The sequence below is a fragment of the Leguminivora glycinivorella genome, chromosome 10 (genome assembly GCF_023078275.1).
Source record: "Leguminivora glycinivorella isolate SPB_JAAS2020 chromosome 10, LegGlyc_1.1, whole genome shotgun sequence".
Lineage (NCBI taxonomy): Eukaryota > Metazoa > Arthropoda > Insecta > Lepidoptera > Tortricidae > Leguminivora > Leguminivora glycinivorella.
Window position 1 is genome coordinate 23,414,613 of NC_062980.1, and position 27,194 is coordinate 23,441,806.

The window sequence follows — 27,194 nt, forward strand, 5'->3', positions numbered from 1 at the left end:
TACTCTGACCGCCCCTGTCTATACTACTGTAATGTTTGACGTTATCACGTTAAACTACCGTCCGTAAACCGACTTTACAGAACTAATTTTTTACAAAATAATTCTACGACAAAATGCTTTTAAGCCGCAGGTTTATTATTTTGAGAGCTTTTTAGAATAATAAAGCTGCCCAATTCGTCGTTAGTTCATCATTTTCAGGCTTTAATTTAGTTAAGCAATGGAAAACGTCCCTATAAGAACTCGCATCCAGGTCAATTACCAAAAAAAAGGCAGTGTCAGTGTCAAAACTGTCAAATAATTGTTTTCGTGGGTCAGATTGAGAGTTTATTTCAATTTGTAACAATAAATTAGAGTTGCAAATGCTGTTATAGATAAAATGAGTGATTTTGCAAACGCCACGGAGGCGGCGTCGCTTGCTGTTCGGTTCGATCAAGCAGGGCAAATAGATAAAGCGGTAGAATGTTACCGAACTGCTGCGAGACTATTGGATCGAGTTCGCGATCAAGTTCCTCTAGAACGGCAAACAGAACTACGTGATAAAGTACGGGAATATCTTCACAGAGCTACCCTCTTGCAGGAACAAAAAGGTAATGTATAATCAAATGTATATTTCTAGAATTAACAGAGGCTTAAATTCTAGTGCGTTTTTTATCAACATCATTGGACCATGCATTGTGTGTCGATGACTCACGCAAGAATGAGTGTTAGAACGATTCTTGTTGACTTAAGAACGGTCTCTGGTCCGTTATCTGGCCTAAGATTTACATAGCAATGTTTATTTACTGCAAATTGGTTTAATTAATAGTTGTTAATCATCACTTTTTTTGTCTTATCTTAATTATACTGCGAATACATATATGTATTTCTTTAATTGGTATATACACAAATAAATATCACCCCATAGTTTTTGCGTCGGGGGTTAAAAAACAAACATTCTCTTTATATAAATACAAATAAGTTTTACTACTAAAGACCAAACTCTTATAGTTTTCTTATTTTTTAAATTACATACATACATACATACAATCACGCCTGTATCCCTTGAAGGGGTTGGCAGAGCACATGAAACTACTCAAGTTTCAGTGCCACTCTTGGCAAATAAGGGGTTGAAAGAAAACGCAACTGTGACATTGCAGTGACAGGTTGCCAGCCTCTCGCCTACGCCACAATTTAACCCCATTTATTTTTTAAATTATTTTTAACTTCTGATTAGCAGAAACGTCTGCAATCGATGCCACTAGGCTTAGAATAAATTTAAAAGTGGAAAATGTCTGCCTTGGGTGAGACTTGAACTCACGGCCTCTGGATCGATACTCCAGCGCTCTGCCAACTGAGTTCAAGTCTCACCCAAGGCAGACATTTTCCACTTTTAAATTTATTTTAAATTATTATTACGAAAACATAAAAAAAAAAATTGTATAGCTTGTTGCTAGGAACTTTATAGAAAGTACTTACCTTTTTGTTAAAACCTTTTTACTAAAGTACTCAATTTACAATATTTTGTAATGGCCTGCTTATAAGCCGTTGTGTCAGTTTGTTCATATAAAGATTACATTCACTAAAGTTATCAAGCCAATAAGGTTTGTTTGTCCCTTTGTATCCTTTTGTTTTTGCTGCAATGCACATAGTGTTGGTAAGCATTTTTTTTTTATGTTATGTACGTAATTTTAAGTCAATTGTATGTTTTTTTTTTCTCTCCTTGTTGTTCTGTGTTGCATTTGTTATTGCAGCATTCAAATAAAGCTTTAATCTATCTCACCAATACGTCGGAAAGGGACAAATATACTTTATTGGCTTGATAACTTTAGTGAAGGTTTTTACTAAACACTATCACAAAATATTTGTTTCAGACAATGCACAGCAAGCGGAGAGTGAGCGAGGCCTGCAGCAATGCTACTTCCTATTGCAGCAAGCTTTGGATGCTGATGAAGCTGGTCTGGAGGACCTGGCGCTGCAGCTGTACACTCAGGCTGTGGAGCTGGCCGTTACTATAGTAAGTCATCATCATTGGCATCAAATCTCAATAAAATGAGCTAAGTCCTTTAGATTGCGACACTTTCACTAATGACTATTGAGTCCAATGAGTGGTATCCTCGATCGCAAAGCTGGCAGGAGAATGTCATGGCCGTCTCTAGTGTCAAAGGTGGGTTAGCGTGCTGGTGTCTACATATAGATTATAGTAAGTAAATGCAATTTATAGGAAGTAAACATGGATCATGGATGGACAAGTCCCTGAGGTCGATCCTTCGCGTTTTCTGGCCAAACACTATCCGAAATCAAGACCTGTGGAGTATATGCCAGCAAACACCCGTTGACGAGGAAATCGCGACACGAAAATGACAGATGGATTGGATACGCTCTTTGGAGAGGGGGAAGAAATAATGCGAGCATTGCTTTCGACTGGAAACCGCAGAATGCAAGCCGTGGCCCCGGGCGCCCTGTTCACTCATGGAAGCAGTCGTCGAAAATGAGCTACGAGTGGCGAATTTGAGGTGGAGCGAGGCCACGAGGGTCGCTGAAGATAGAAGGGCGTGGCGCGAGCTTTTGAAGGCCCTTTGCACCTCTGGGGTGCCTTACGACTACAACAACAAACATGGATGCAAACTAGATGGTGGCTCTTCTTCAGTACGTCCCACAATCAACACCCAGTCTGGCCTAGTCGGTAGTGACCAGGCCAGCTAACCCGTAGTCCTGGGTTTGAATCTTGGTAAGAATTTCGAATTCTCGGCAAATATTTGTTCCTAACAATGCGCAGCAAGCAGAGAGTGAGCGAGGCCTGCAGCAATGCTACTTCCTATTGCAGCAAGCCTTGGACGCTGATGAGGCCGGTCTTGAGGACCTGGCACTGCAGTTGTACACTCAGTGTGTGGAGCTGTCCGTTACTATAGTAAGTCAATGTGATTATAATGCAATTTTTAAGATTTTATACCTCAAAAGGAAAAAAAATACTGATCTATTGTTATTGATCAATCAATCAAAATATTCATTTATGATAAACTTAAAACTAGACATTCTGCAAAAAGGTATAACTAAAACTACAAATAAATGTACAATGGATTGGTAAGTTTATCGCGAAATGGTCCCACCTCAGCATAATGTTGACCTGGAGGTCAGCACTGTTCTTCCAACGAAACCATTTGTGAGACTGTATATACCGCCTCCTCTATTGTATCACTTTGTTGCCTGTATGTCTTTATCTGTCAAGATTCCTTATGGTAGCTAACGTGACGTAATGCTGATTTTTTTTTCACAAAGGTTAAGAATGTTTATATTTATATTTATTTACAAAACATGATGATGATCATTGATCAGTTATGGAATCTGCAAGTGACCAAGCCTCTAGTGGCAAAGGCCTCTCAAATCAGTGTCTTCTACTAATACATAAAAATTATAAAATATTTATTTATTTAGCCAGTTAAAAAACTAGTACCTAATCATTATGACAGTAATGATTGAGTTGCACATGTAATATGCTTGCCTAGTCCATTTTTAGAGGCGAGAGGCTGGCAACCTGTCACTGCAATGTCACAGTTTCGTTTTCTTTCAACCCCTTCTTTGCCAAGAGTGGAACTGAAACCTGAGTAGTTTCATGTGCTCTGCCTACCCCTTCATGGGACACAGGCGTGATATTGTATGTTGTTGTATGTTATGTCCATTTTTAAAGTGGTTAACCTTTAAATCTATGGTGAACAGGCATCTTCTGAGTGAGCTCTCTCCATCGTAGGCCACGTCTTTGCCTTTGGCTAGTTTGTGGCCAAGAGTAAGCCCATTTATAATAATAAAAATAAAAGATTTACTTCTTGTGCTGAGACCACGCCTCCTGGGAGTTTGTTCCAAGATCTTACTAGATGGTTGCTCCAAAGGTGTTTCTAAGGATTACTGTGAATTCTAAGACTCTCTAGCTTGAAAGATACTTTTATTTCTGGCTACTTCTAAAAAAAAATGGATGACTCATTGACAATTTTTATTCCAGAAATCAACTGACCCAGACATACAGACAAAAGTAAAGAATCTAGCCAGGCAGGCACTGGACAGAGCTGAGGAGTTGAAGGGGATCAATAAAATAGGATCCATGTCATTAAACGAAGCTAAGAGGCCGCGTAAGTGTCACTTTATTACTACTTGACCTATGACCGTCAAAGACAAATGTAATGAACGCGCCATAGACTCTATCACCTATAGATCAATATCGATATACGTCCAGCTATGCAGAGTGATGGCAGGAGCACCAAAATGATAACGGAATGGTGGCCGCTAACAAATGTAAGAAGTGCCTGGCATCCGTTGGGTCGACGGCATCCGAAAAACTGCCGGTCACAACTGGATGAGGTTAGCCCAGGGCCGGGAGAAGTGGAGTACTAGAAGAGAGGCCTATGCTCAGCAGTGGGCGATAAAGGGCTGATATGATGATACGTCCATTACAAATATTACAATAAATAAATAATAAATAAATAAATATTGGGGACACCTTACACAGATCAACTTAGCCCCAAACTAAGCATAGCTTGTACTATGGGTGATAAGCAACGATGTACATACTTAAATAGATAAATACATACTTATATAAATAAAAAACATCCATGACTCAGGAACAAATATCTATGCTCATCACAATTTTTTTTTTACCGACTGAGCCAGACCGGTCGTACAATAAGATTTGTGTGCGTACTTGAGAAAAAAAGTAAATCAGAGACTTTCGAGCGATGATAGTATTTTCTAATACATACATCAGCCAAGGAAAATTAGTATAATATTGTCCCTTTATTGTACCTTTGGGCCGAAAATTGCCCGTCGGGCCTTTAAATTATTTTAGTTTCATTCTTGAGACAATTACGAAGGTCTGTGGCCTGTTTCACTGCAGTGACAATTGGCGCCCGACACTTCGCCATTAACTGCCTACCCAACAAGGAAATATTGACGCTGTGTAATGTTACTTATCAACCCAGAAATAGGCACAGAATTTTCAGTGTCAAGTCTTAATGTCACCATAGATTTAATATAAGAAGAAAAGTGACACTCAACGCTATCAACAAATAATCGATGGCAACAAGGCATTTTTTTGTGCCGCCATCTATGTGTGGTCGCATTTTTAACCCCCGACGCAAAAACGACGGGGTGTTATAAGTTTGACGTGTCTGTCTGTCTGTTTGTTTGTCTGTTTGTCTGTCTGTCTGGGTGTGTGTCTGTCTGTGGCATGGTAGCTCCCGAACGGATGAACCGATTTAGATTTCGTTTTTTTTTGTCTGAAAGCTGAGTTAGTCGGGAGTGTTCTTACACTTCTTAGCCATGTTTTATGAAAGTCGGTCTACTATTTTTTTTAACTTCTGATTAGCAGAAACGTCTGCAATCGATGCCACTAGGCTTAGAATAAATTTAAAAGTGGAAAATGTCTGCCTTGGGTGAGACTTGAACTCACGGCGTCTGGATCGATACTCCAGCGCTCTGCCATTCTAAGCCTTGTGGCTCTGCCATTCTAAGCCTTATTCTAAGCCTAGTGGCATCGATTGCAGACGTTTCTGCTAATCAGAAGTTAAAAATTTGGCATGGTTAGCGCATCGTAACTGGTGAATTTCCAATATGACTTGGAACTCCGGTTGCCGTTTAAGAAGTTTAACACTCTTACGGTAGATGTCGCTACGGGTCCCATTGACCTTAGTAGTGGAAAATTTCGCTGGCTTGGTTGAAGTCTTGGTGGCTCAGTTGGCAGAGCGCTGGAGTATCGATCCAGAGGCCGTGAGTTCAAGTCTCACCCAAGGCAGACATAAAAAAAAAATTTATTCTCGGTCTACTATGTCGCGGTCGGGGGTTTTTTGAACATTTTAATTTTGTAGTTATAATGTATGGGAATGGCATGATCTTCTTACATTTAATCTATGATGTCACTGTAGTGACATAGCCCACTGGCGGCTCTGGGTTCTCGCTCTATTAAAGCGCCAATTTTCTCTATATTTTTTTTGCAGCACCAAACAAGGCCCAGCTGCAAAGAGAACAAAGCGTGCACCTCAAAGTGACCGGGAAGCAGGTTTACACGAACGAAGAAAAGGAGGTCCTGAGACAGACGTCTAATATAAACAGTAACTGCTTTCTGCCGTTCATGGATATCGATCTATCAGAAAAGTAAGATTTTTCACAAATTTAATTCTAGCCTGTGTGGTGACGGGTAAAGAATTTTACCACCCCGTTTCTTCCCTTGGGTGTCGTAGAAGGCGACTATGGGATATGGGTTAAATTGTGGCGTAGGCGAGAGGCTGGCAACCTGTCACTGCAATGTCACAGTTTCGTTTTCTTTCAACCCCTTATTTGCCAAGAGTGGCACTGAAGCTTTAGTAGTTTCAATATTGAAATCTTCTTGCTCGGGCATCAATATTGGCACGTGTGGTTAAACAACTTTGCCCCCTTCCAGTAGTACGAATCCTTGTATTTTGATTAATTGAACCAAAGACATATGTAACTCCGTACAGACGGATAAAGTCTAAGAAAAAAACGTACCTCAAAGCCCCAGAGAAGAAGGTACGGTGGCCTAGATGGCGTTCTAGGCCACCGTACCTTCTTCTCTGGTACTTTTGTACCTTTTTTGGTACGGAACCCTAAAAGGATTATATGGTAAAGTTACACAGTACTCTGAGAGAAAAAACAACCAATTTTCGTGTTCGTTCAACAAGTTTTTTGGTTAAAATAGCGCCTACGTGCTCTTTGGTTCAAACAACAAGTTAGATTTTGTTAAGTGTAACTAGGTAGTACATTCTACAAGTTTCATTTTATTTGAATCAATATTTTTGAATCAACAAGTCGATTTTATAAAAGCAACATGACTCATATTGTTTTAAACATATGTTTGGCTGATTCAATCAAATATCTTTTAACAAGTTTGACCTTGTTGTTCGAACAAAATAGACTTGTATCATCAACATTGTGATTTATTCCGTTTACTAAAATACTTTTGTTTCAAACGGATAAACCCGCAACAAGTCGAACTTGTTAAATTCACAATGCAAATTTATCTCAGTGTACTCTGCATTATTATATCAAAGCACATGTTATATGGTTTTTGATATCCTATCTTGTTTGAGGTCTGATCTGAGCGAGGATTTTTGGAGAAGGGTTTGATTGAACCCTCAAAAATCTTCCTTAGTGTGTGCCCAGGCTTGCTACTGATTTCTATTTTGGGCTTCCTTAATCCTTACCGTCTGACACAGTATACATTGAGAGTTTTGAATGATTCACGGTTATTTTCATTAGACTTATATTAATCGGGATATAGACCGTGATTACCTTTTTGATTTTTGTCGAGCTTCACGGTTAGTATTCCAAAAATACGCACTAAGCGTTTCGCTTCAACATTTATTTTGAGAACCGCCAAGGAGTGGAATGCCCTGCCCGAGTCTGTGTTTCCACATGAGTACAATCCAGGTCTCTTTAAAGCAAGAGTAAATAGGTATCTCATAGGTAAGCGTGCTCCACCGTAGACCGCATCATCACTCACCATCAGGTGTGATCGTGGTCAAACGTCTACCTGTATAGGTAGACGTTTGACCACGGGAGCTCTTTTTTTTAGTATGTATATACTAAAAAAAAGAGCTCCCGATATTTCGACGCATCGTAAGAATGGCTTCAAACTGTCAAATGTACGGAATCCAGTAATTTGTTTGCGTAAAAAACCGGTGAAGTCAGAATTGAACCAACGTAGTGACACTGACAGTGTAATGTGTTTGGACAGACTATCGAGTGTGAATGCGACCAGTGGTAACGCTGAAAGTGAACGCAGCCGACGCGCGCGAAGGAGGGTAGATCGCGCGCTGTCTACACAACTTTGACATCCTCTCCTTCTTTAGTCTTCCGTGATCATGAATATCATGATGCATGCAACTGCGTCGAAATATCCGGAGCTCGACAAAAATCAAAAAGGTAATCACGGTCTATATCCCGGTCAACATAAATTATACATATTGTTTCACAGGTTTCAATACGCCATACCCTTCGAAGACCGAGCGAGCGAACTAAAGCTATCGTCCAAGCAAGCCAGCGAGTTCGAGCGCTGGGTGCGGCCGCACGAGATTTGCTCAGACCCTAAAATGATTGTCGGCGACCATGTGGATTGCTTTAGCATTAAACAAACTGTAAGTAAAACGCGCGCGCTTACAAACACACATACATATAAACACACACACACACACACACGCACGCACGCACGCACGCACGCACGCACGCACGCACGCACGCACGCACGCACGCACGCACGCACGCACGCACGCACGCACGCACGCACGCACGCACGCACGCACGCACGCACGCACGCACGCACGCACGCACGCACGCACGCACGCACGCACGCACGCACGCACGCACGCACACACACACACACACACACACACACACACACACAGAGGTGTTTTTAATTTAATTACTTTTTCGCCACATCACAACGCTGAGCCAGCGCCTTTTGTACCACGACACATGTTTCTTTATAATTTTGTTTCTCTTTTTTTTGGTTAGTTAGTTAAGCGGTGTACTCACATTTCTTTTTTCCTGTTTATTGGCTTCGTGCGAAGTGCATGGAGGGGGTAAGCAAAGCGATCGCAGTGCTTGCGGTGGTCAAAATCGACACTGATTGTGGTTGTCATCTATCAAAACTCATAAAATATAATACAATGTGGTGTAATGTTTGATATGGGGTTTCAATGTTGTTTCGTTGTTAATTGTAAAAATAATGGCATAAATAGTCGTTGCACGTTCTATGCGTTTCTTAGAGCACACTGGAAATTGGATCAAAGAACTAAATGGATAGCTACGGTGAAAAGAAAACGTAAGTGACATGTCAAAACAAAACATGATAATAATTTATATTTAAGCTTTCTTTACCTAATATCGTTCAATACGCTGTTAGTATCTTTCCTACCGTAAAAGATTATGCTTAAAGATTCAGGCCTGGCCTGGGAATAGGCCCGTGTCGGATATTTCTGCGGCCGCGGACATGACTACGTACTTACGTTTAGATTAATGTTTTATATGGCATTAACGGGACGGAGGTTTAGCGAATACCATATCACTAGCTCGAAGAACTTGTACCATTACTCCTATGTTCTTCAAGATTCCTTATATGCCCTGCCAGCACCAATTTATTGACTCTTTCTGTAGTCTGGGGTTGGAAGTTTATACCGTGAGTAATGCTTTGGAAACTGATTTTAGTATTATATCCTTGTCTTTATAATCTATCTACCTAAATTACACTTGAAATAGTAGCTCTTGTTATTCGATTTATTTAAAATTAACGAAAAATCGTTAAAATATAGTGTTTGTTTACATGTCATTTTTTGACATTTTCCACTTCAAATTCACATGGTAGTGGGCGTAATTGTCGTGCACGTAGCCAATTGTAAGCCTTTATATGTTGTGTTGTGGATACAAAGAAAGCTATTTATCTATCTATCTAAGTTAAATAACTATATAATCTGTTGTTGACCGCAGCGACAGCGTAGGTCTACGTTTTAACACAGAATATATAATAGTACAAGTACAGAAGGCCTACTGCTTTGATGTTCACGAAATGCCGCCTTTTTAAATGCCTACAAAATTGTTACAAAGAAACCAGCCGCACGTGAGAGGAGTCTGGTGATAGGGTTGCCTGTGGATTAAAACGAATTAATTACTCAGATAAAATGTTATATTATTAAGCCGGGGTTACATTAGAACCACGCCGCGTGTCGCAACGCGTGAGATTGTATTCGGTTATACGGCCGCTCGGCATCAGACCGAGCTAAATGTAACCACGTTCATACAAAATGTATGTTACCAAATACTATGTAAACTCTACGAGTTAATACGTGCAGCTTGGTGCCAAAGTTGGCAACACGCGATACTAGCGCCCCTAGCGGCATGAGTTGATCAAAATAGTTTAGTTCTAACAGTATACAATTAAAAAAAGTCACACATTCTTATTTTTTCGTTTTATTCCGTCTAAAAATGTTAAAGTAGATCAAGTAATCGTATTTTCTATTTTAATTTACTAAAATAAAAGCCTGACAAACTACTTTGAACAACTCGTACCGCTAGATGGCGCTGCTAAAATCGTTGCCGCTCCATTGTATGGGGAACGTCAGAAGCTGCACGTATTAACTCTAAGAGTTTATACAGTATTTGATGTAACTGATTGCGTTGCGACCCGCGGCGTGGCTCTAATGTAACCCCGGCTTTATATTCAAGTCTTGGATACATTCTGAGGTACATTTTTTTAGACTTTATCTGTCTATACGGAGTTACACATGTCTTTGACTTTTCCAGATTGTGTCAGACTGTTCATTCGTGGCTTCACTCGCCGTCAGCGCCCTCTATGAGATGCGGTTCAACAAGAAGATCATAACCTCCATCATATATCCGAAGAATAAGAATAAGGATCCAGTGTATAACCCGTTTGGGAAGTATATGGTTAAGCTGCACCTTAATGGAGTTAGAAGAAAGGTTAGTGCACACATAAAATACAAAATTTTCATTTAGAAAAAGAAAAGCATATAGTGTACCGATTTCCATAAAACATGGCTAAAGCCTCCGCCACACATAAAGCGTTTTGATAGCGTGGCGTTGGCGGAGCGTTAGCGGAGCGCAATGATAGCGGTGCGCCGGATGAACGCTGGCGTTCCGCTCGCAATCCGCGCTCGTTAGTTCCCGCCGGCGTCCGCTGGGCGCAACGCCAGCGTTCGTCCGGCGCACCGCTATCAATGCGCTCCGCTGACGCTCAGTTAACGCTCCGCCTACGCTCTCAAAACGCGCATGTGTGGCCAAGCTTTAAAAACACTCCCGACTAATTCAGCTATCAAACAAAAAATAAAACGAAATCTACATAAATCGATTCATAAGTTCGCGAGCTACGATGCCACAGACAGACACGTCGACCTTATAACACTCCGTCGTTTTTGCGTCGGGGGTTAAAGACAGCCAACTGGTCTATTATTACTTTGTCAAATTTTGCCGAAAACTACGAAAGATTTGTCTCTCAGACGACCTTCTCTGCTCTTGTTATGACCATTGATTTGTAAAACAGTAATAGTAGTAGTAGTAGTAAACTCTTTATTGTACAATTAATAACAAAAAACACAGTTATTACAGTAAAGAACAGTACAAAGGCGAACTTATCCCTTTGAGGGATTTCTTCCAGTTAACCTTTAACCTTTTTTACCTTTTTTTTTTAGTTAGTAATAATCAGTCTCCTATTCGACAATCTTCCGAACTTTGTGGTACTGATTACGGAAAAACTATCACGCCTATAAAGTTGAGCTTTAACATAGTAATTTATATTCATATCTAGATGTGTCATCTGTAAAAAAATAATGTTTTATTGCCATTTAAAAATATGTATTCACAATTTTGTATTCAATACTGTATTACTAACGCCATCTATTAGAAGGCGCCTTAAGGAGTCAGAATCAGGGGGCCGATTTTTGAGTCTCACGGCGTTCGAATTCAGAAAATTGTCACTGAAAATAATAGGCAATTCACCGTTTTCAACCGGTATTTTAGTGACAGTGAGACTCAAAAATCGGCCCCCAGAATCAAAACAATGTCACAGTTTACTATTTCGTACTACTTGTCACTAGATGTCACTATTACCACTGCAAACTGGCTAACAACTTGGCGTCGTAAAATGTATAAGTATTTTTTGATGTCCAAATTTTCGCTAGTAGGTACTAACATTAATTGTTGTTTTTGCTTCACAGATTATAATAGACGATCGCCTACCATACAGTCGCTACGGCCGCCTGTTGTGTTCGTACTCTAGCAATAAGAATGAATTTTGGGTGTCGCTGCTCGAGAAGGCTTATATGAAAGTCATGGGGGGATATGACTTCCCGGGGTCTAATAGTGTAAGTATAGTCAACCAATTGGAACCCTAGGCCACTATAGAACTATGTCATAGTGAGCAGATAGTCGCACGCTCTTACCGCTAGGCCACCAGCGCTTAAATGTCTACTTTATGCCGGTAGAAATTACTACATTTTAATTCCTATGTCACTGTCATAAGTCAACTTCTTACTCCTATGTCAGCGGTATAGAAATATGAACGCTTTGAACACAATTGCTGTGTCGCCGGTAAAGGCCAGTAAACTTATGAACACACATACGTGTCACTGGCACAGGAGTTCGATTGTTTTGACTCAGACCTTGTGTCGCCGGCACCGAATGTGTTAAATCTATTTAGTATTTTTTAAGGACCTACTTGTATATGTATAACTACGTATACATAAAGTCTGAGAAAGAAATCGTACCTCACACAGAATTAGGTACATACCTCAGAACCATCAAGAAAAATTTACGGTCGTCTAGATGGCAGTAAAAAAATTTTCGGCTACAGTATTAATATTTGTGTTCAGTACGATCACAAATATTAATACTGAACGAGCAATAAGAATTAGTTCTGGGTATCGCTACTCGAGAAGGCTTATATGAAAGTCATGGGGGGATATGACTTCCCGGGGTCTAATAGTGTAAGTACATAGGCACAGTATAATAAAGAGTACTATCGTACAGTATGGACACTCCCGCTCCCCGCTGAAAGTGCCACCCATCCGCTTTCGGCTATCTCACAGTTACCGCCTGTCAAGAACGCGACCAGTCGACCTGTCTTATCTCACTCATACAAGCATGGTACGCGTTCACCTACACGAATTTAGACTGTGTGCGTAGGAACGCGCCTCTTTCATATATTTTTTCACCATTGACCGAGGTGTGGTATTGGTTAAATCTATTAGTATTTTGCAAAGACATATACAAAGTCTCACGGGAGTTTTATACTTAAACTAGCCTTTGCCCGCGGCTTCGCTCGCGTTAATTTCGAAAATTGCTGAATGCTCCAGTGGGGGTGGGGGGGGGGGGGGGGGGGTTAGAAAGAGACAAAAAAGTAGCCTATGTCACTCTCCATCCCTTCAACTATCTCCACTTAAAAAATCACGTCAATGTCGCCGCTCCGTTTTGCCGTGAAAGACGGACAATGAAACAGACACACACACTTTCCCATTTATAATATTAGTATGGATAATAATAACTAGTATGGATATTCAACGGACAATATTTTTTATAGAATATAGATCTGCACGCGCTGACGGGCTGGATTCCGGAGCGGTGTGCGATCCGGAGCGAACCGGACTTCAACGCGGACGCCCTCTATGAGACGATACGGACAAGATTGCAACGGGGCGAGGTAATTTCTATAAAAAAAAAGACATTTATTCATCAATTTTTTTACATGTATTGTGTTTGTTCTTGTCTGTATCTTCTTTCCTTCTGATGAACCCCTCATTGGTTGAAGGCCTCCTCCATCTCTTTCCAAGTGTCCCTATCTAGGGCTAGATCCACTGTTTCCCTGCTGCCTGGGTTACATCGTCAGCCCATCGTCTGTTTGGTCGACCTTCGCGTCGCTCTCCTGGTGGACTTTTCCATTTTGTTGCCTCAATGGTCCATTTTCGGTACATTCTATACTTTTTAATAACTTTTTAATTTTTAAACATATCAAGTTAAGAAAATGGGGCAAATTGGCAAAACTGAAGTAGTTTTAGCCTTTTGTCGAGAGATGGTAGTACCAACCAAGGTTGGTTGGTGGATGGTGGTGGATGGTGGTGATGGTACTGTGACTACACATTTTACAGTAATTATCTATAGTCTCAGTTGTTTTCCCGCAACGAAATGATGTTGCCATGGATTGACAGTCGATATGTATTTTTTTTAATAATGTTAAGAAATGCCAACGTTGAACGGAACTCGAAAGTGACCTAATACCAGTAGTAGTACTGTAATAGTACATACCTACTTCCTTTGAGTGAATTCAGTACCTATTTAGTTCTTTATTTGCTAATATAGACACGAAAATGCAAATACAATTATACATTATAAATAGTCAATAATAAAAAGGTAAGTAACAAAACAATAACAACAAACAAATTAGATAATGAAATAATAAGTGAGAATACTTAATAAATAAATAAATAAATAAATAAATAAATAGATTAAATTTTTAAGTCAATAGTACAAGTAATAAATGTCAGTTTCACTTACCATTTGACTCATAAAATAAATGCAATATTAAATGTCAACCAGAAAACTCTAAACACATGTATGAAACTAAATAAAATATGATGAGAGGGATTGGTCAAAAAATCTAGTATAATCATCCAGGCTGTAAAAAGGCCTGCACATAAGGTAGTAATGAAACAAAATAACCTAAAAAGTAGTCTTCTTTGTGTATATTGATGTTTATAATTTTCTAAGGTACTGGTGACAGCGGCAACAGGCACTCTGAGTGACGCGGACGCGGAACGCACAGGTTTGGTGCCCGCGCATGCGTACGCCGTGCTCGATGTCAGACTCGCTAATGTAAGTATTTACAGGTTTAGTGCGTACTCACGTATAATGTTCGCTGGCAAGGTCGCCATGTAATGTTCGGCGGTAGGAGTGGTAAATAATACTCTTACTTCCAGTGCAGTAATTAATGGTTTATTCGAAGATGCTTAGGCTTATATAGTTGATGCCTACGTGCGTGACATTTAGGTTGACATTTAAGTATTGTTTTAACATAGGTAGTTATTAATTATGGCTAATTTAGGTCGGGCCTTTACAGCGATAAACAAGCTACGTCACCAAGCGTGGATCCAGTTTCGTGCCCAGGGGGAGGGGGGGTCAAGTGGTCTATTTGTATGGCCAACTTAGGCCTCTAGACCCCCCCCCTCTCCTGGATCCGCGCATGTACGTCACACCTACACTGCACACGAACGTGTCACGCTATTCCATTCAGTCTCAATACGAGAACAGGGGGACCGAACTAGAATGACAAATACGAACTTTTCCTCGAAAATATGAAGGAGAATCGTTTTGCACTATATCTGTACAAATCTACCGCTTTTCGATTATTTTTGGTTGATTTGGCCAAATCACTATCTTGTCAAATAAGTCAAATAACTAAATGACAAAAGCAACAGTTCTTATTCAAGTAAATTGTAGTCTCAGGAGTGTGTCTTAAGAGACTATCGTGTTTAGTACACTTTTAGTAGTGTAACAGGATTCAATAAATGTTTACATACGCCTTAATAAACGATGCTCTATCAAATTTCATGAAAATCTAACTCGATTACATATTTCACGAAAAAACTGACCTCCAACGTTTCAGGGGCGGCGTTGTCCCCGTGGTCTCGGAGAAGACTGGCTTGAAATGACATCAACACCTTCTGAGAGCCGCGCGAGTTTTTCGAACTACCCGCACTTGGTTTTGATTATCAACTTGAACTGTTTGCGCACTAGGGATGTTACTCTGTTGACACACAACACTGACGATATTCGATTTAACGACTGTCGATATTATTTTCCGCTTACACTTATTAATGACACGATTCCATGTGGATGAGATCCTAAAACATTCGTCCCGGTTGAAATTGTGATGTTTTTTTTTATTTCAATGGCTTCACGCACTTTTCTACTGTAGAAATGGCGTTCCGTGGAAAGGGTCATGCAGTGCGATCCAGTGATTAAGTCCCGATTTTAAAAATAATTATGTGTAATAATCGTGAAAGTTTAAATCAGTGTGTTTCACGAAAGCTGGCACGAATGAAAATACCTACTTAAAAAAATGGATAGCATTTTGTCAACTTAGTTAAATTTGTTTAATTGTAACACCTAGGTATAACAATTTTACCTTCCAGGGTGTAAAACTACTGAAGCTCAAAAACCCCTGGTCCCATCTCCGCTGGCGCGGGAACTACTCAGAACTCGACACTCACCATTGGACTCAGGACCTGCGCTCACAACTGAACTATGACCCTGACAGTGCAGCCCAGTACGACAATGGAGTGTTTTGGATAGACTACGCGAGCATATTGAACTTTTTCGATGTGTTCTATCTGAATTGGAACCCGGATATATTCCAGTACACTTATTGTATACATCAGTAAGTATTTTACAATTAAAATCTCTGTTTAGTGCAATAAAAAATCACCATTTTAAAGCTTCACACAATAGACAAAATTACGGCAACCTAATGTAATAAAAATCATGACTGACAGACATGACTAAAAGACAGACAAAAGCATGAAAATCAAGCCTTCAAAAAATTATTAGAAATATTGATTAGCCTAACTAGTTTTACCTACGAGTATGTAATTGTTAACTACTACCCACCACTGGACTCGGGATCTACGGTCACAATTAAAGTCACTATAATAATCACGATTTTAAAGCGTCACACAAAAGACAAAATCTTGGAAACTTAGTGTGATAAAAATCACGACTTTTTTGAGACAAAAGCATGACAATCAAGTCTATAAACTGTCAAAAATATTGATTCACCTAACTAGTTTTACGTATGTAATTGTAAACTACTGGACACTCACCACTGGACCCAGGACCTGCGCTCACAACTGAACTATGACCCTGACAGCGCGGCCCACATATTTTACATAAAGAAAATAATAGATCATAGTTTTTATTACAACTATCCTTATCTTTTTTGCTAACTAGGAACTTGAGCAGTCTCATCTGTAGATTTCTGATGTCGTTAATATAAGTTTTAAACGTTCGACCATATACTATTAATCCGTAACTAATCAAGGAGTCAGCAAGAGCGTAATATACAACATGTAAGGTTTTCTTATTTAATGCTCCGTTTAGTTGGTAGAACTTCCCTAATACCGCCCTCAACCTATTACAAATATCGTTCACATGCGGTTTCCAATTAAAATTAGTGTCGATTGTTAGACCAAGATATTTAAATGTTTTTACATATTGTAACTTATCACAAATACAATTCCTTTTATTTACATGTAAACACTCATATGTGTGCCCTATTATTCTTAATTCTTGATCATTAACATTTTTAGCTGACCGGTTGTATGGCGAGTGTATATGCATGCATCTTGTTTTGGAGCAATTAAGAATGATCCCATTATCGTGAGCCCATTTAGTTACACTCTCGAAGTCCTCTTGGATACACTGCTGTACCTCTAAGATATTTTTGGAGGCATACACTAAACACATATCATCTGCATACATATACACTCGACACCCCCGGACAACGTTTGAAACGCTATTAACGTGCATGGCGTATCCTACGGGACCGAACACCGAGCCGGTCGGCACCCCGAGCTCCACGGGCGCTTCCTCCCCCGTCACACCAGCCACACGGGTGCGCATCGTCCTGCCTGTCAAAAAGCTTTCAAACCACTTATTTGTGGGACCGCGTATGCCGCATTCGTCCATGGCCTGTAGTAATATAGCGTGATCCAAGCCTGTTCCGAGCCTTGATATTATGTCTATCTTGATCAATTTTTAAAGTAAAAACTTTCTTTTTTCAGAAAATGGGACGCCGGCAACGGTCCCGTCAAAGACGCTTACAACATCGGCGAAAATCCTCAGTTCTCCCTTCACGTTCAGGGCAAAGGGGCCGTCTGGTTGTTATTAACGAGACATATCACGCAGATCGACGACTTTAGGGACAATAAGGAGTATATCACGCTGTTGGTATATAAGAAGAATGGGAGGCGAGTTTATTATCCATGTAAGTGCTCAGGGGGGTTGCCAGAGAAAGGGACACAGCTATAGCATTTACATAGCTCCGTCCCTCTCTCTCAACCTAAACTGAACGGCTTTAGCACGTCATGGTAACCCCCAGTTGACTGTTGTTGACCCGACATATCACGCCAATCGACGACTTAGAGACATTAACGGCCCAGCCACGACATTGGTCTAAGCGCGACAGCGGTGAGCGGCAGCCATATGTGCGAATGAAAAGTCCCATCGCTGTGTCTCGCTACAATGTATGTATGGCCGCCACTCACCGCTGTCGCGCTTAGACCAATGTCGTGGCTGAGCCGTAAGTAGTAAGGTACAACGGGTCAAATTTCGACCGGGGGCACTTGCAACTGATCCATTTTTTCCATGTTTTACAATGTTTGCATTATTAAATAGTGTCCACCGGTTATATATGGCACGCGTGCTCAGTGGATACATGTGGAACTCAACTTAATAGTGTAATAATGGAAAAAATGGATCATGCAGTTACAGCAGATATTTGTTCCCGAGTCATGGATGTTATTCTATGTACATAAGTATTTGTATATTATTTATATCGTTGTCCGAGTACCTTATCTGGCAACACAAGCCTTTTTGAGGTTACCGTGGGACTCAGTCAATCTGTGTAAGAATATCCTATAATATTTATTTATTTAGTTACGATTGCCCTCCAGTCGGGATTTGCCCGGCAGTACCTTATATTACGGTCACGGTGCTGGTATACATATAAAAAAATAAAACCGCCTTCAAAAATAAGCGCGTTACAAAACACGGAGAAACTAAAAAGCGAAAAAATAATAAACCTATGAATTCAGATTTCGTGTCGGATTGCAATAATCTAAATATCCAAATTATAAACAAGTTAATTATTTTTGTAGTCGGTACCAGACCTGTTCGTCGCCTTGCTATTTCCTGTTTGCCCCACCCAACCATACGCGAGCTGGGGCCCGACTCCAAAAATAATTGATTTGTTTATAATTTGGATGTTTAGATTATTGCAATCCTATAAGAAATCTGAATTCAAAGGTTTATTATTTTTTGCTTTTTACTTTCTCCCTGTTTTGTAACGCGCTTATTTTTGAAGGCGGTTTTATTTTTTGTTGAAAAGTTTATTTATTTGTTGATTTTTAGTGGTTCCTATTGATATTATATGTATCAGTCTGAATATATGTACAGCAGTGAAAGAATTATCCTTTAACTCCTAACCATTGAGGAGTTGACCTTCCATCATCAGCTCAGCCACATAAAATTATTACCATCACGCGTAAATACTGGTGTACCTTTGAAAAATACACTAAAAACATTACATGTGCCTATAACATTTGAAGAGTTCCCTCAATTTCTCCAAGATCCCATCATCAGACCCCGACTTGGTGCCAATGGGACCATCTCAGGGTTATACCTGATCGATTGAAAAAAAAATATTTGAAAATCGGTCCATGATTCTCGGAGATATCGAGTAACATACACAGAAAAAAAAACTTTCAGTCGAATTGATAACCTCCTTTTTTGAAGTCTGTTAAAAAGGTTGAGAAGAAGAAGAAGAGTAACAGTCATTTAACGTGTCAGTTTTATGAATAACTTTTGATGTGAAAATACACTACAATTTTTAAATGGATATATGTTTTTTTTTTCTTTTTTCTGGCGTCAGAAATACTTGTTTAGAATTATTCAGTTTACTAATGTTACAACATGTATACATCGCCTTTGTCTTTTTAGGGTTTTTAAAGTGTTATTTTGATTATAAATATTTTTATGACCGACCGACCGATTTTTACGACCGGTCTGGCACAGTCGGTAGTGACCCTGCCTGCTAAGCCGCGGTCCTGGGTTCGAATCCCGGTAAGGGCATTTATTTGTGTGACGAGCACAGATATTTGTTCCTGAGTCAAGGATGTTGTCTATGTATATAAGTGTGTATTTATCTATTTAAGTATGAATATCGTCGCTTAGCACCCATATTACAAGCTTTGCCTAGTTTGGGGCTAAGTTGATCTGTGTAAGGGTCCCCCCACATCTAGCGTCTCGCGAGCGTCGCGTCGGGCCAACTGTATGGGCAAAGCCTGACGCCTTTTTCCATACAGTTAGCCCGACGCGACGCTCGCGAGACGCTAGATGTGGGGGGGACCTAAGGTGTCCACTATATTTATTTATTTTTTATTTATTGCAGACGACCCTCCCCCCCACATAGATGGCGTCCGTATCAACAGCCCCCACTACCTCTGCAAGATCATCGTTGGCGAAACTAGTGCCGACAAGTACACGCTAGTCGTCTCTCAGTACGAGAAATCTAGGACGATATATTATACGCTACGCGCGTATGCCACTTGTCCTATATCTATGGAGAAGTTGGAGAGCTATCGGTATACGAAAACTGTAAGTATAAGCAAAGACGTATGTAACTCCGTATAGACAGATAAAAGTCTAAGAAAAAAACCGGCCAAGAGCGTGACGGGCCACGCTCAGTGTAGGGTTCCGTAGTTTTCCGTATTTTTCTCAAAAACTACTGAACCTATCAAGTTCAAAACAATTTTCCTAGAAAGTCTTTATAAAATTCTACTTTTGTGATTTTTTCATATTTTTTAAACGTATGGTTCAAAAGTTAGAGAGGGGGGGACGCACTTTTTTTTCCTTAAGGAGCGATTATTTCCGAAAATATTAATATTATCAAAAAACAATCTTAGTAAACCCGTATTCATTTTTAAATATCTATCTAACAATATATCACACGTTGAGGTTGGAATAAAAAAAAATATCAGCCCCCACTTTACATGTAGGGGGGGTACCCTAATAAAACATTTTTTCCATTTTTTTATTTTTGCACTTTGTTGGCGTGATTGACATACATATTGGTACCAAATTTCAGCTTTCTAGTGCTAACGGTTACTGAGTTTATCCGCGGACGGACGGACGGATTGACGGACGGACGGACGAACGAACAGACAGACATGGCGAAACTATAAGGGTTCCTAGTTGACTACGGAACCCTAAAAACGTACCCCAGAACCATATAGAAAAAGGTACTGTGGCCTAGGTAGCGTTACACCTTTGGGGGAAGCTCGGCTAGATGGCGCTAATATTAATATTTGAAATTTTAACACATATCAAGCAAACAATAGAGACTAAATTGTCAAAACTGAGGCACAAGTTTTAAGCCTGTGTCGAGAGATGGCAGTCTATGCACTATGATTACACATTTCATCATCCATCATCCTCTTTGGTACTTTTATAGGTATCAAAGAGCCCCCAGAAGCCAAAGAGAGAGTTTGGTAATCCTTCCCCATATATCCACGTCCGAAAAACCTCATTTTGTCAAAAAAAAAAAACAAAAATCAGAATATTCTTTATTCAAATAGGCTTACAATAAGCACTTTTAAATTGTCAACAATGTACAATATTCATCTTATTCTAAATATCAGAGCAATAGGCTACTAGACTCGTATCGAATTTAGCACATCAAGTTATTGTTTTCTGTAGTATTTGACTTAAGAAATCAATATTTATAGCTTGCGGGCATTAAAAGTGCGTGATGACTGCGTATTTTTAATTAAATATGTGTGTATGTTTTTTTTAAATTATGGACTCCGAAAACGGTGTTGGCCAATGGAGTGACGTCACATAATTCAGATCAACTATGGAAATTAGAGGTAGTAATCTGATCTCCATAGAAGCAACCTCTATTGTATTAAAATTCATAGTGGTTGACGGGTGTGACAATGTGAAATATTTTTTTCTAAATATACTGACGTCATGTCATAGATATTCTATAGATTAATATGGCTGATGTTGTTTTTGCCTGATCACGTAAAAGTAAACTTTAAATAATTTTTTTGCGGGTTTTTAAGTCGTAATAAAATATGGTACTATTTTTTTTGGTTTAATTAGACAGTAATTAATAATATAAGACATACTTTGAAAAAGGGTCAAGTAGCCTATTTATTGGTGTCAATGGAATATTGGCATGTGTTCATGATATATTTTTCAATAATTTCAGATCGCCGGTGAGTGGGTGGGGCGGAGCGCTGGTGGCTGTGAAAATCATCGCGACACCTACAGATATAACCCCAAGTAAGGCAATGTGGGCACTCGTGAACTTTGCTCATATGCTGGAGAAGGTTCCCCTTGTTTTGGCATAATCCACCTTTCTCATAATCTGTTATGGCATAGTATAGTTACGCATAATTTTTTTTAATACTACGTCGGTGGAAAACAAGTATACGGTCCGCCTGATGTAAAGCGGTCACCGTAACCTATGGACGCCTGCAACTCAAACAGTGTCACATGCGCGTTGCCACCCCATTAGAAACTTGTACACTCCCTTTTGCTGTGTTAAGTACACAGCAAAAAGGAGTGTACAAGTTCCAAGGAGGGTTCGGGTTGCCGACGACTCAAAGGACAATAGACGGAACAAGTTAGTTCCGTAAGTCCTCCCGTCATCAGCACACCGCACCCTCGTTGAGCTCTGGCAGCCTTACTCACCGGCAGGAACACAACACTATGAGTAGGGTCTAGTGCTATTTGGCTGCGGTCTTCTGTAAGGCGGAGGTACTTCCCCAGTTGGGCTCTGCTCTAGATTCGAGCGAGACGATATCTGCTGTGCTGTGCCCTACCACACAAAGCGGAATATCATTCGCTATGCCCTATCTCCTACTCGCTACTACTATCTACTATATAATTTGTCTAGCTTTAGTTTTGTTTGTCCGAACATACTTCATGCATAAAGGTTATTCGCCGAATGGATTTTATGCATAAATTATATTTTCTGCATAAAATGGTTTATTCGAAATTTACCACGCAGAATTTTTATCATAGGTAATACTGGAACTTGAAACCTAACCGACGAGAATGTTGTATTCTGATTTTAAGAAAAGTGCCAAAATGCAATTATGCGAATTAATTTTGTTCATAAAAACAATCGGCGTAGACAGAATTATGCGAAATTATTTTCGGACAAAGTAATATTCGTATTATTCTAGATTATGACAAATAAGTTTTCTGCCAAATTAACATTCGTCGAAAATCGATTATGCGAAGTATGTTATGCGAAAATCGTTTCGGACAATTAAAATTATGCCAAATAGAGGGAACTCGCTGGAGAACCCGCTGGGCGGGTTATCGCCGTACAAGCGGGCGGATATAAATTGCGACCGTTTTCTGACGTAGTGCGCCATTTTTTGTCTGGTATTGAATGTGTTCTTGACCGACTTAAAAAAGAGGTCTAATGTTTGTAAAAAAAAGCTAAAATTTACGCATACGATTTATGAAAAACTAGCTTTTACCCGTGGCTTCGCTCGCGTTAGAAAGAGACAAAAAGTAGTCTATGTCACTCTCCATCCCTTCAACTATCTCCACTTAAAAAAAGACGTGTATTCGTCGCTCCGTTTTACCGTGAAAGACGGACAAACAAACAGACACACACACTTTACCATTTATAATATTAATAAGGATGTATGGATATATATATATATATAATAAAAAATCTATTATGTTACTAGGATCTACATAACCGTACCAGAGAGCAGAGTTCCCTGCCGTGTGGTGGCGCAGTTAAAGGGTCCCAAGCAATACCAGATGGGTATGGACGCGCGCGTGGAGTCCCTTGTCGACCCTACCGTCACAGCGCCCTTTGTCAAAGAATCTTCAGGCGCTTACAGGTAAGAAATAAATAAATATTATAGGACATTCTTAGTGCGTTTTCACATTATCCGATCCGATATCGGATGTCGGACCGATACCCCATACATTACAGGCGCCATCTTGAATATTTTCCATTGAAATCCTTCCGACATCCGATATCGGATCGGATAATGTGAAAACGGCCTTACACAGATTGACTGAGGCCCACGGCAAGCTCAAGAAGGCTTGTGTTGTAGGTACTCAGACAACGATACATATAATATATAAATACTTATACATAGAAAACATCCAGGACTCAGGAACAAATTCTGTGCTCATCATACAAATAAATGCCCTTACCGGGATTCGAACCCGCGACCGCGGCGCAGCAGGCAGGGTCACTACCGACTGCGCCAGACCGGTCGTCAAATAAAGAAAGGAAAATGCATCATTAGCAAAAACTATCATCGGCTCAAAGAGCAAATGGGCCATTTTTTTCAAAGTTGTCCACCCCACTATTTTTGTAACATGACTGTTTTTTACGCGATTCATACTCAGAATCGCGAGGTCTTTCGATTCTGATAGGAGAAAAAAAAATGTCCCAAGATTTCCATACATTTTTCAAACCTTCCATTCCATTACCGCCATACAAAATGTATGAAACAATGATAACGGAATGGGAAAAAACCTCGGGACACTTTTTTTCTCCTTTTAGGATTGAAAGAGCTCGTGTTTCTGAGTGAAAACCACATAAAAAATCCAAAAAAAGTGGGTGGACAACTTTGAAAAAAATAATCCAAATATAATTAAGACGAAAAGAAGTAAGAGTTTAAGAAGACACTCTCTTACGGTAGATGTCGCTACGGGTCTCATTGACCTTAGTGGTGGAAAATTTCGCTGGCTTGGTTGAAGTCTTGGTAGCTCAGTTGGCAGAGCGCTGGTGTATCGATCCAGAGGCCGTGAGTTCAAGTCTCACCTAAGGCAGACATTTTCCACTTTTAAATTTATATTTCCACTAATAATTTATCCTAAGTATCGATTGCAGATGTTTCAGCTAATCAGAAGTTAAGAATTTATAATTATTTACATAGGAAATTAAATTAGACACAATTAATTTACGTCTCAATCTGGTCATGATCATGATGATGTTAAAATCTGCTATCAACTTCTTAGAAGCACCGGACGATAAAAGTTGAAAAAACGTTTGATAATCACAAGAGGTAGGTATCAGTGGCGGCTGATGAAAATTTCTGCTAGGCAACACCAAAGCAAAAAGAAACCTACCTTCAACATTAGGTACTTTACTAGTAATCAATTTTAGGCAAGCCGGTGGGAATCGGCTTGTATGGACCAGTCGCTGCTGGTAGGTATAGGTACTTAATCAAGCCATTTAAAACTCCACAGATCGGGTTTCGTAGTTTTTTGTCTTCAAAAATGGCGTTTTTTTGGGTTTTGGATATTTGTTGTGGACTATAAACTGTTTTTGCTATGATTTTCTAGATTATTCACTATTTTCGACGAGAGTTTTTTTTAACAGATCTTTTGAATAGATCGTCATTGAAAATCTGGATCTAGAATTAAAATCTCACCTTAAAAAGTGTAATTATTGTCCACAGATCGGGTTTCGTAGTGCTGGAGCTGCCGGTGCTGCCAGCCGGGCGGTATACCATAACGCCGTCCACATACTATCCCGCTCAGGAGGGCCCGTTCCTCCTCGAGCTCAAGTCTACTATAGAGTTGGCGAGCTAGGCGAGCGGGCCGAGCGAGCTTATACACTGTCATTATCTTTGGAAATCGTGGTTCTCTTATAGTTTTGGATATTTTTGTGGACTGGATAGTGTCCTGGCTGTGATTATCGAGGTTTTTCAAAAGAAAAGATCATCTTTTAGAAACATTGTCGTTAAGTTAGGTCCTTTTTAGACATTTTTTGTCTTCAAAAATGGCGTTTTTTTGGGTTTTGGATATTTGTTGTGGACTATAAACTGTTTTTGCTATGATTTTCTGGATTGTTCACTATTTTTGACGAGGTTTTTTAACAAATCTTTTGAAAAATCGTCATTCAAAATCTGGGTCTAGAATAAAAATCTCATTTTGTTACCTTAAAAAGTGTAATGTTGTCCACAGATCGGGTTTCGTAGTGCTGGAGCTTTGGGTTTTGGATATTTTTGGTAGACTTTAAACTGTTTTTGCTTGATTTTCTAGATTTTTCACTATTTTCGACGAGAGTTTTTTTTAACAGATCTTTTGAATAGATCGTCATTCAAAATCTGGATCTAGAATAAAAATCTCACCTTAAAAAGTGTAATTATTGTCCACAGATCGGGTTTCGTAGTGCTGGAGCTGCCCGTTTTGCCAGCCGGGCGGTATACCATAACGCCGTCCACATACTATCCCGCTCAGGAGGGCCCGTTCCTCCTGGAGCTCAAGTCTACTATAGAGTTGGCGAGCTAGGCGAGCGGGCCGAGCGAGCTTATACACTGTCATTATCTTTGGAAATCGTGGTTCTCTTATAGTTTTGGATATTTTTGTGGACTGGATAGTGTCCTGGCTGTGATTATCGAGGTTTTTCAAAAGAAATGAACATCTTTTAGAAACATTGTCTTTAGACGAGGTCGTTTATGAACAGTTTTTATCTTCAATAATCGTAGTTTTCTTTTGTTTTTGGATGTTTTTTTGTCTTTATAAAGTGTTTTTGCTGCAAGTTTTTCACTGTTTTTGAAAGAGATTTTTTGAAAAGATAATTAAGGACTTTTGTAAAAAAGTGTAATGTTGTCCACAGATCGGGTTTCGTAGTTCTGGAGCTGCCCGTGCTGCCAACCGGGCGGTATACCATAACGCCGTCCACATACTATCCCGCTCAGGAGGGCCCGTTCCTCCTGGAGCTCAAGTCTACTATAGAGTTGGCGTGCGAGACAAGCAGCTAGGCGCGGCGAAGCAGGGTGAAGACTGACAATACTATATATTAATACAGTGACCTGATTCACCACAGTGACACTTCATCATTACTGAAATGAAATGAAGTATTTAGGTGTCCGTGCCTTCGCTTGAACCACTAATGAGATTAACACCTTCATAACTTTTTTTAATATAGTTTTACTATATAAATGTCAAAATGATTGTACACAACCGTTTGTTTCTTAATAAACAATAAATAAATAAAATAAATAAATAACTCAGCCCTAATCGAGTGAATTCCTCGACTAGTAGCGCCATCTGGCGCGCCAGTCAAGTACTAGTGTCGCCCGGTTACCAGCGCATGTATGAAATATTGACGCTGAATGAGTAGTAATACTAATAATGTTACTGAGAGTTAATTGCACCACCGAACCCACCATTTTATATGGAGTTTCACAGGTTGACAGCCCACCAACCTTCAGTTAGGCACTGGTCCCACCGCGAGCTAGTAAGCTATGAGCTACCGGTTATAAAAACGAACAAGCTAGTAAGCTATGAGCTATCGGCTATAAACATGACCAAAAGATAAGCACCCCCGTGCAAATAAAAGACATGGCGATTTTGATACCTCACCGCTGGGCGAGTAACTACAAACATCGCCGTGTCTCTTTTATTTACACGGAAGTGATTATCTTTTTTTTCATGTGTATAGCTGATAGCTCATAGCTTACTAGCTCGCGGTGGGATCAGTGCCTTAAGCGGGTGGTGCAAGAGGCCCTACGGGATTGTCAATGATTTTAGCCAAAAAAAAAAAAAAGTCAATGTCACTGTAGTGAAATAGCCCACACGTCATTCACGTGCCATTCGTATTGTCATGTGGTTAAAGGACATATCTGACAAATACGCGCGTCATACTGAATGGCATGGTCAATAACAATTTATCGACGAAATGTAAGGTTAAAAGGTAATGAAAGGCTTTTTGAGAATCTGTTTTATAATATACGTAAGACATTAGACCATAAGCCACGCATTTTAGGTTGTTTTTGCCCTTGCTTCTCTTCATACCGCCTAGTCGCATTTTCTCACGCCTACACTGCACTCTGTGATATGACACTTTAGATATATTATGCTAGAATCATGAA

At 39.9% G+C, this 27,194-nt stretch overlaps 1 protein-coding gene and 1 non-coding gene across 4 annotated transcripts; both read left to right on the forward strand.

The window, feature by feature from the left end:
* The first annotated feature begins 289 nt into the window (after window positions 1-289).
* Window positions 290-26,620, forward strand: LOC125230624 (calpain-7-like). 3 transcript variants are annotated; one of them, XM_048135840.1, is made up of 15 exons: window positions 290-587; window positions 1,851-1,993; window positions 3,974-4,100; window positions 5,961-6,117; window positions 7,958-8,117; window positions 10,279-10,455; window positions 11,709-11,855; window positions 13,070-13,189; window positions 14,254-14,358; window positions 15,678-15,922; window positions 17,325-17,527; window positions 19,712-19,917; window positions 21,536-21,609; window positions 23,037-23,195; window positions 25,937-26,620. In XM_048135840.1, the coding sequence occupies exons 1-15, from the start codon at window positions 377-379 to the stop codon at window positions 26,079-26,081; spliced, it is 2,379 nt and encodes a 792-aa protein (XP_047991797.1). In that variant the 5' UTR covers window positions 290-376; the 3' UTR covers window positions 26,082-26,620. The 3 variants fall into 3 exon arrangements, with proteins under 3 accessions (XP_047991797.1, XP_047991799.1, XP_047991798.1); XM_048135842.1 differs by lacking the exon at window positions 25,937-26,620 and adding an exon at window positions 25,476-25,742; XM_048135841.1 differs by lacking the exon at window positions 25,937-26,620 and adding an exon at window positions 24,774-25,443.
* On the forward strand, window positions 5,686-5,758 carry Trnad-auc. The gene has a single exon. It is a non-coding gene; the product is annotated as a tRNA-Asp (tRNA).
* Window positions 26,621-27,194: the final 574 nt, after the last annotated feature.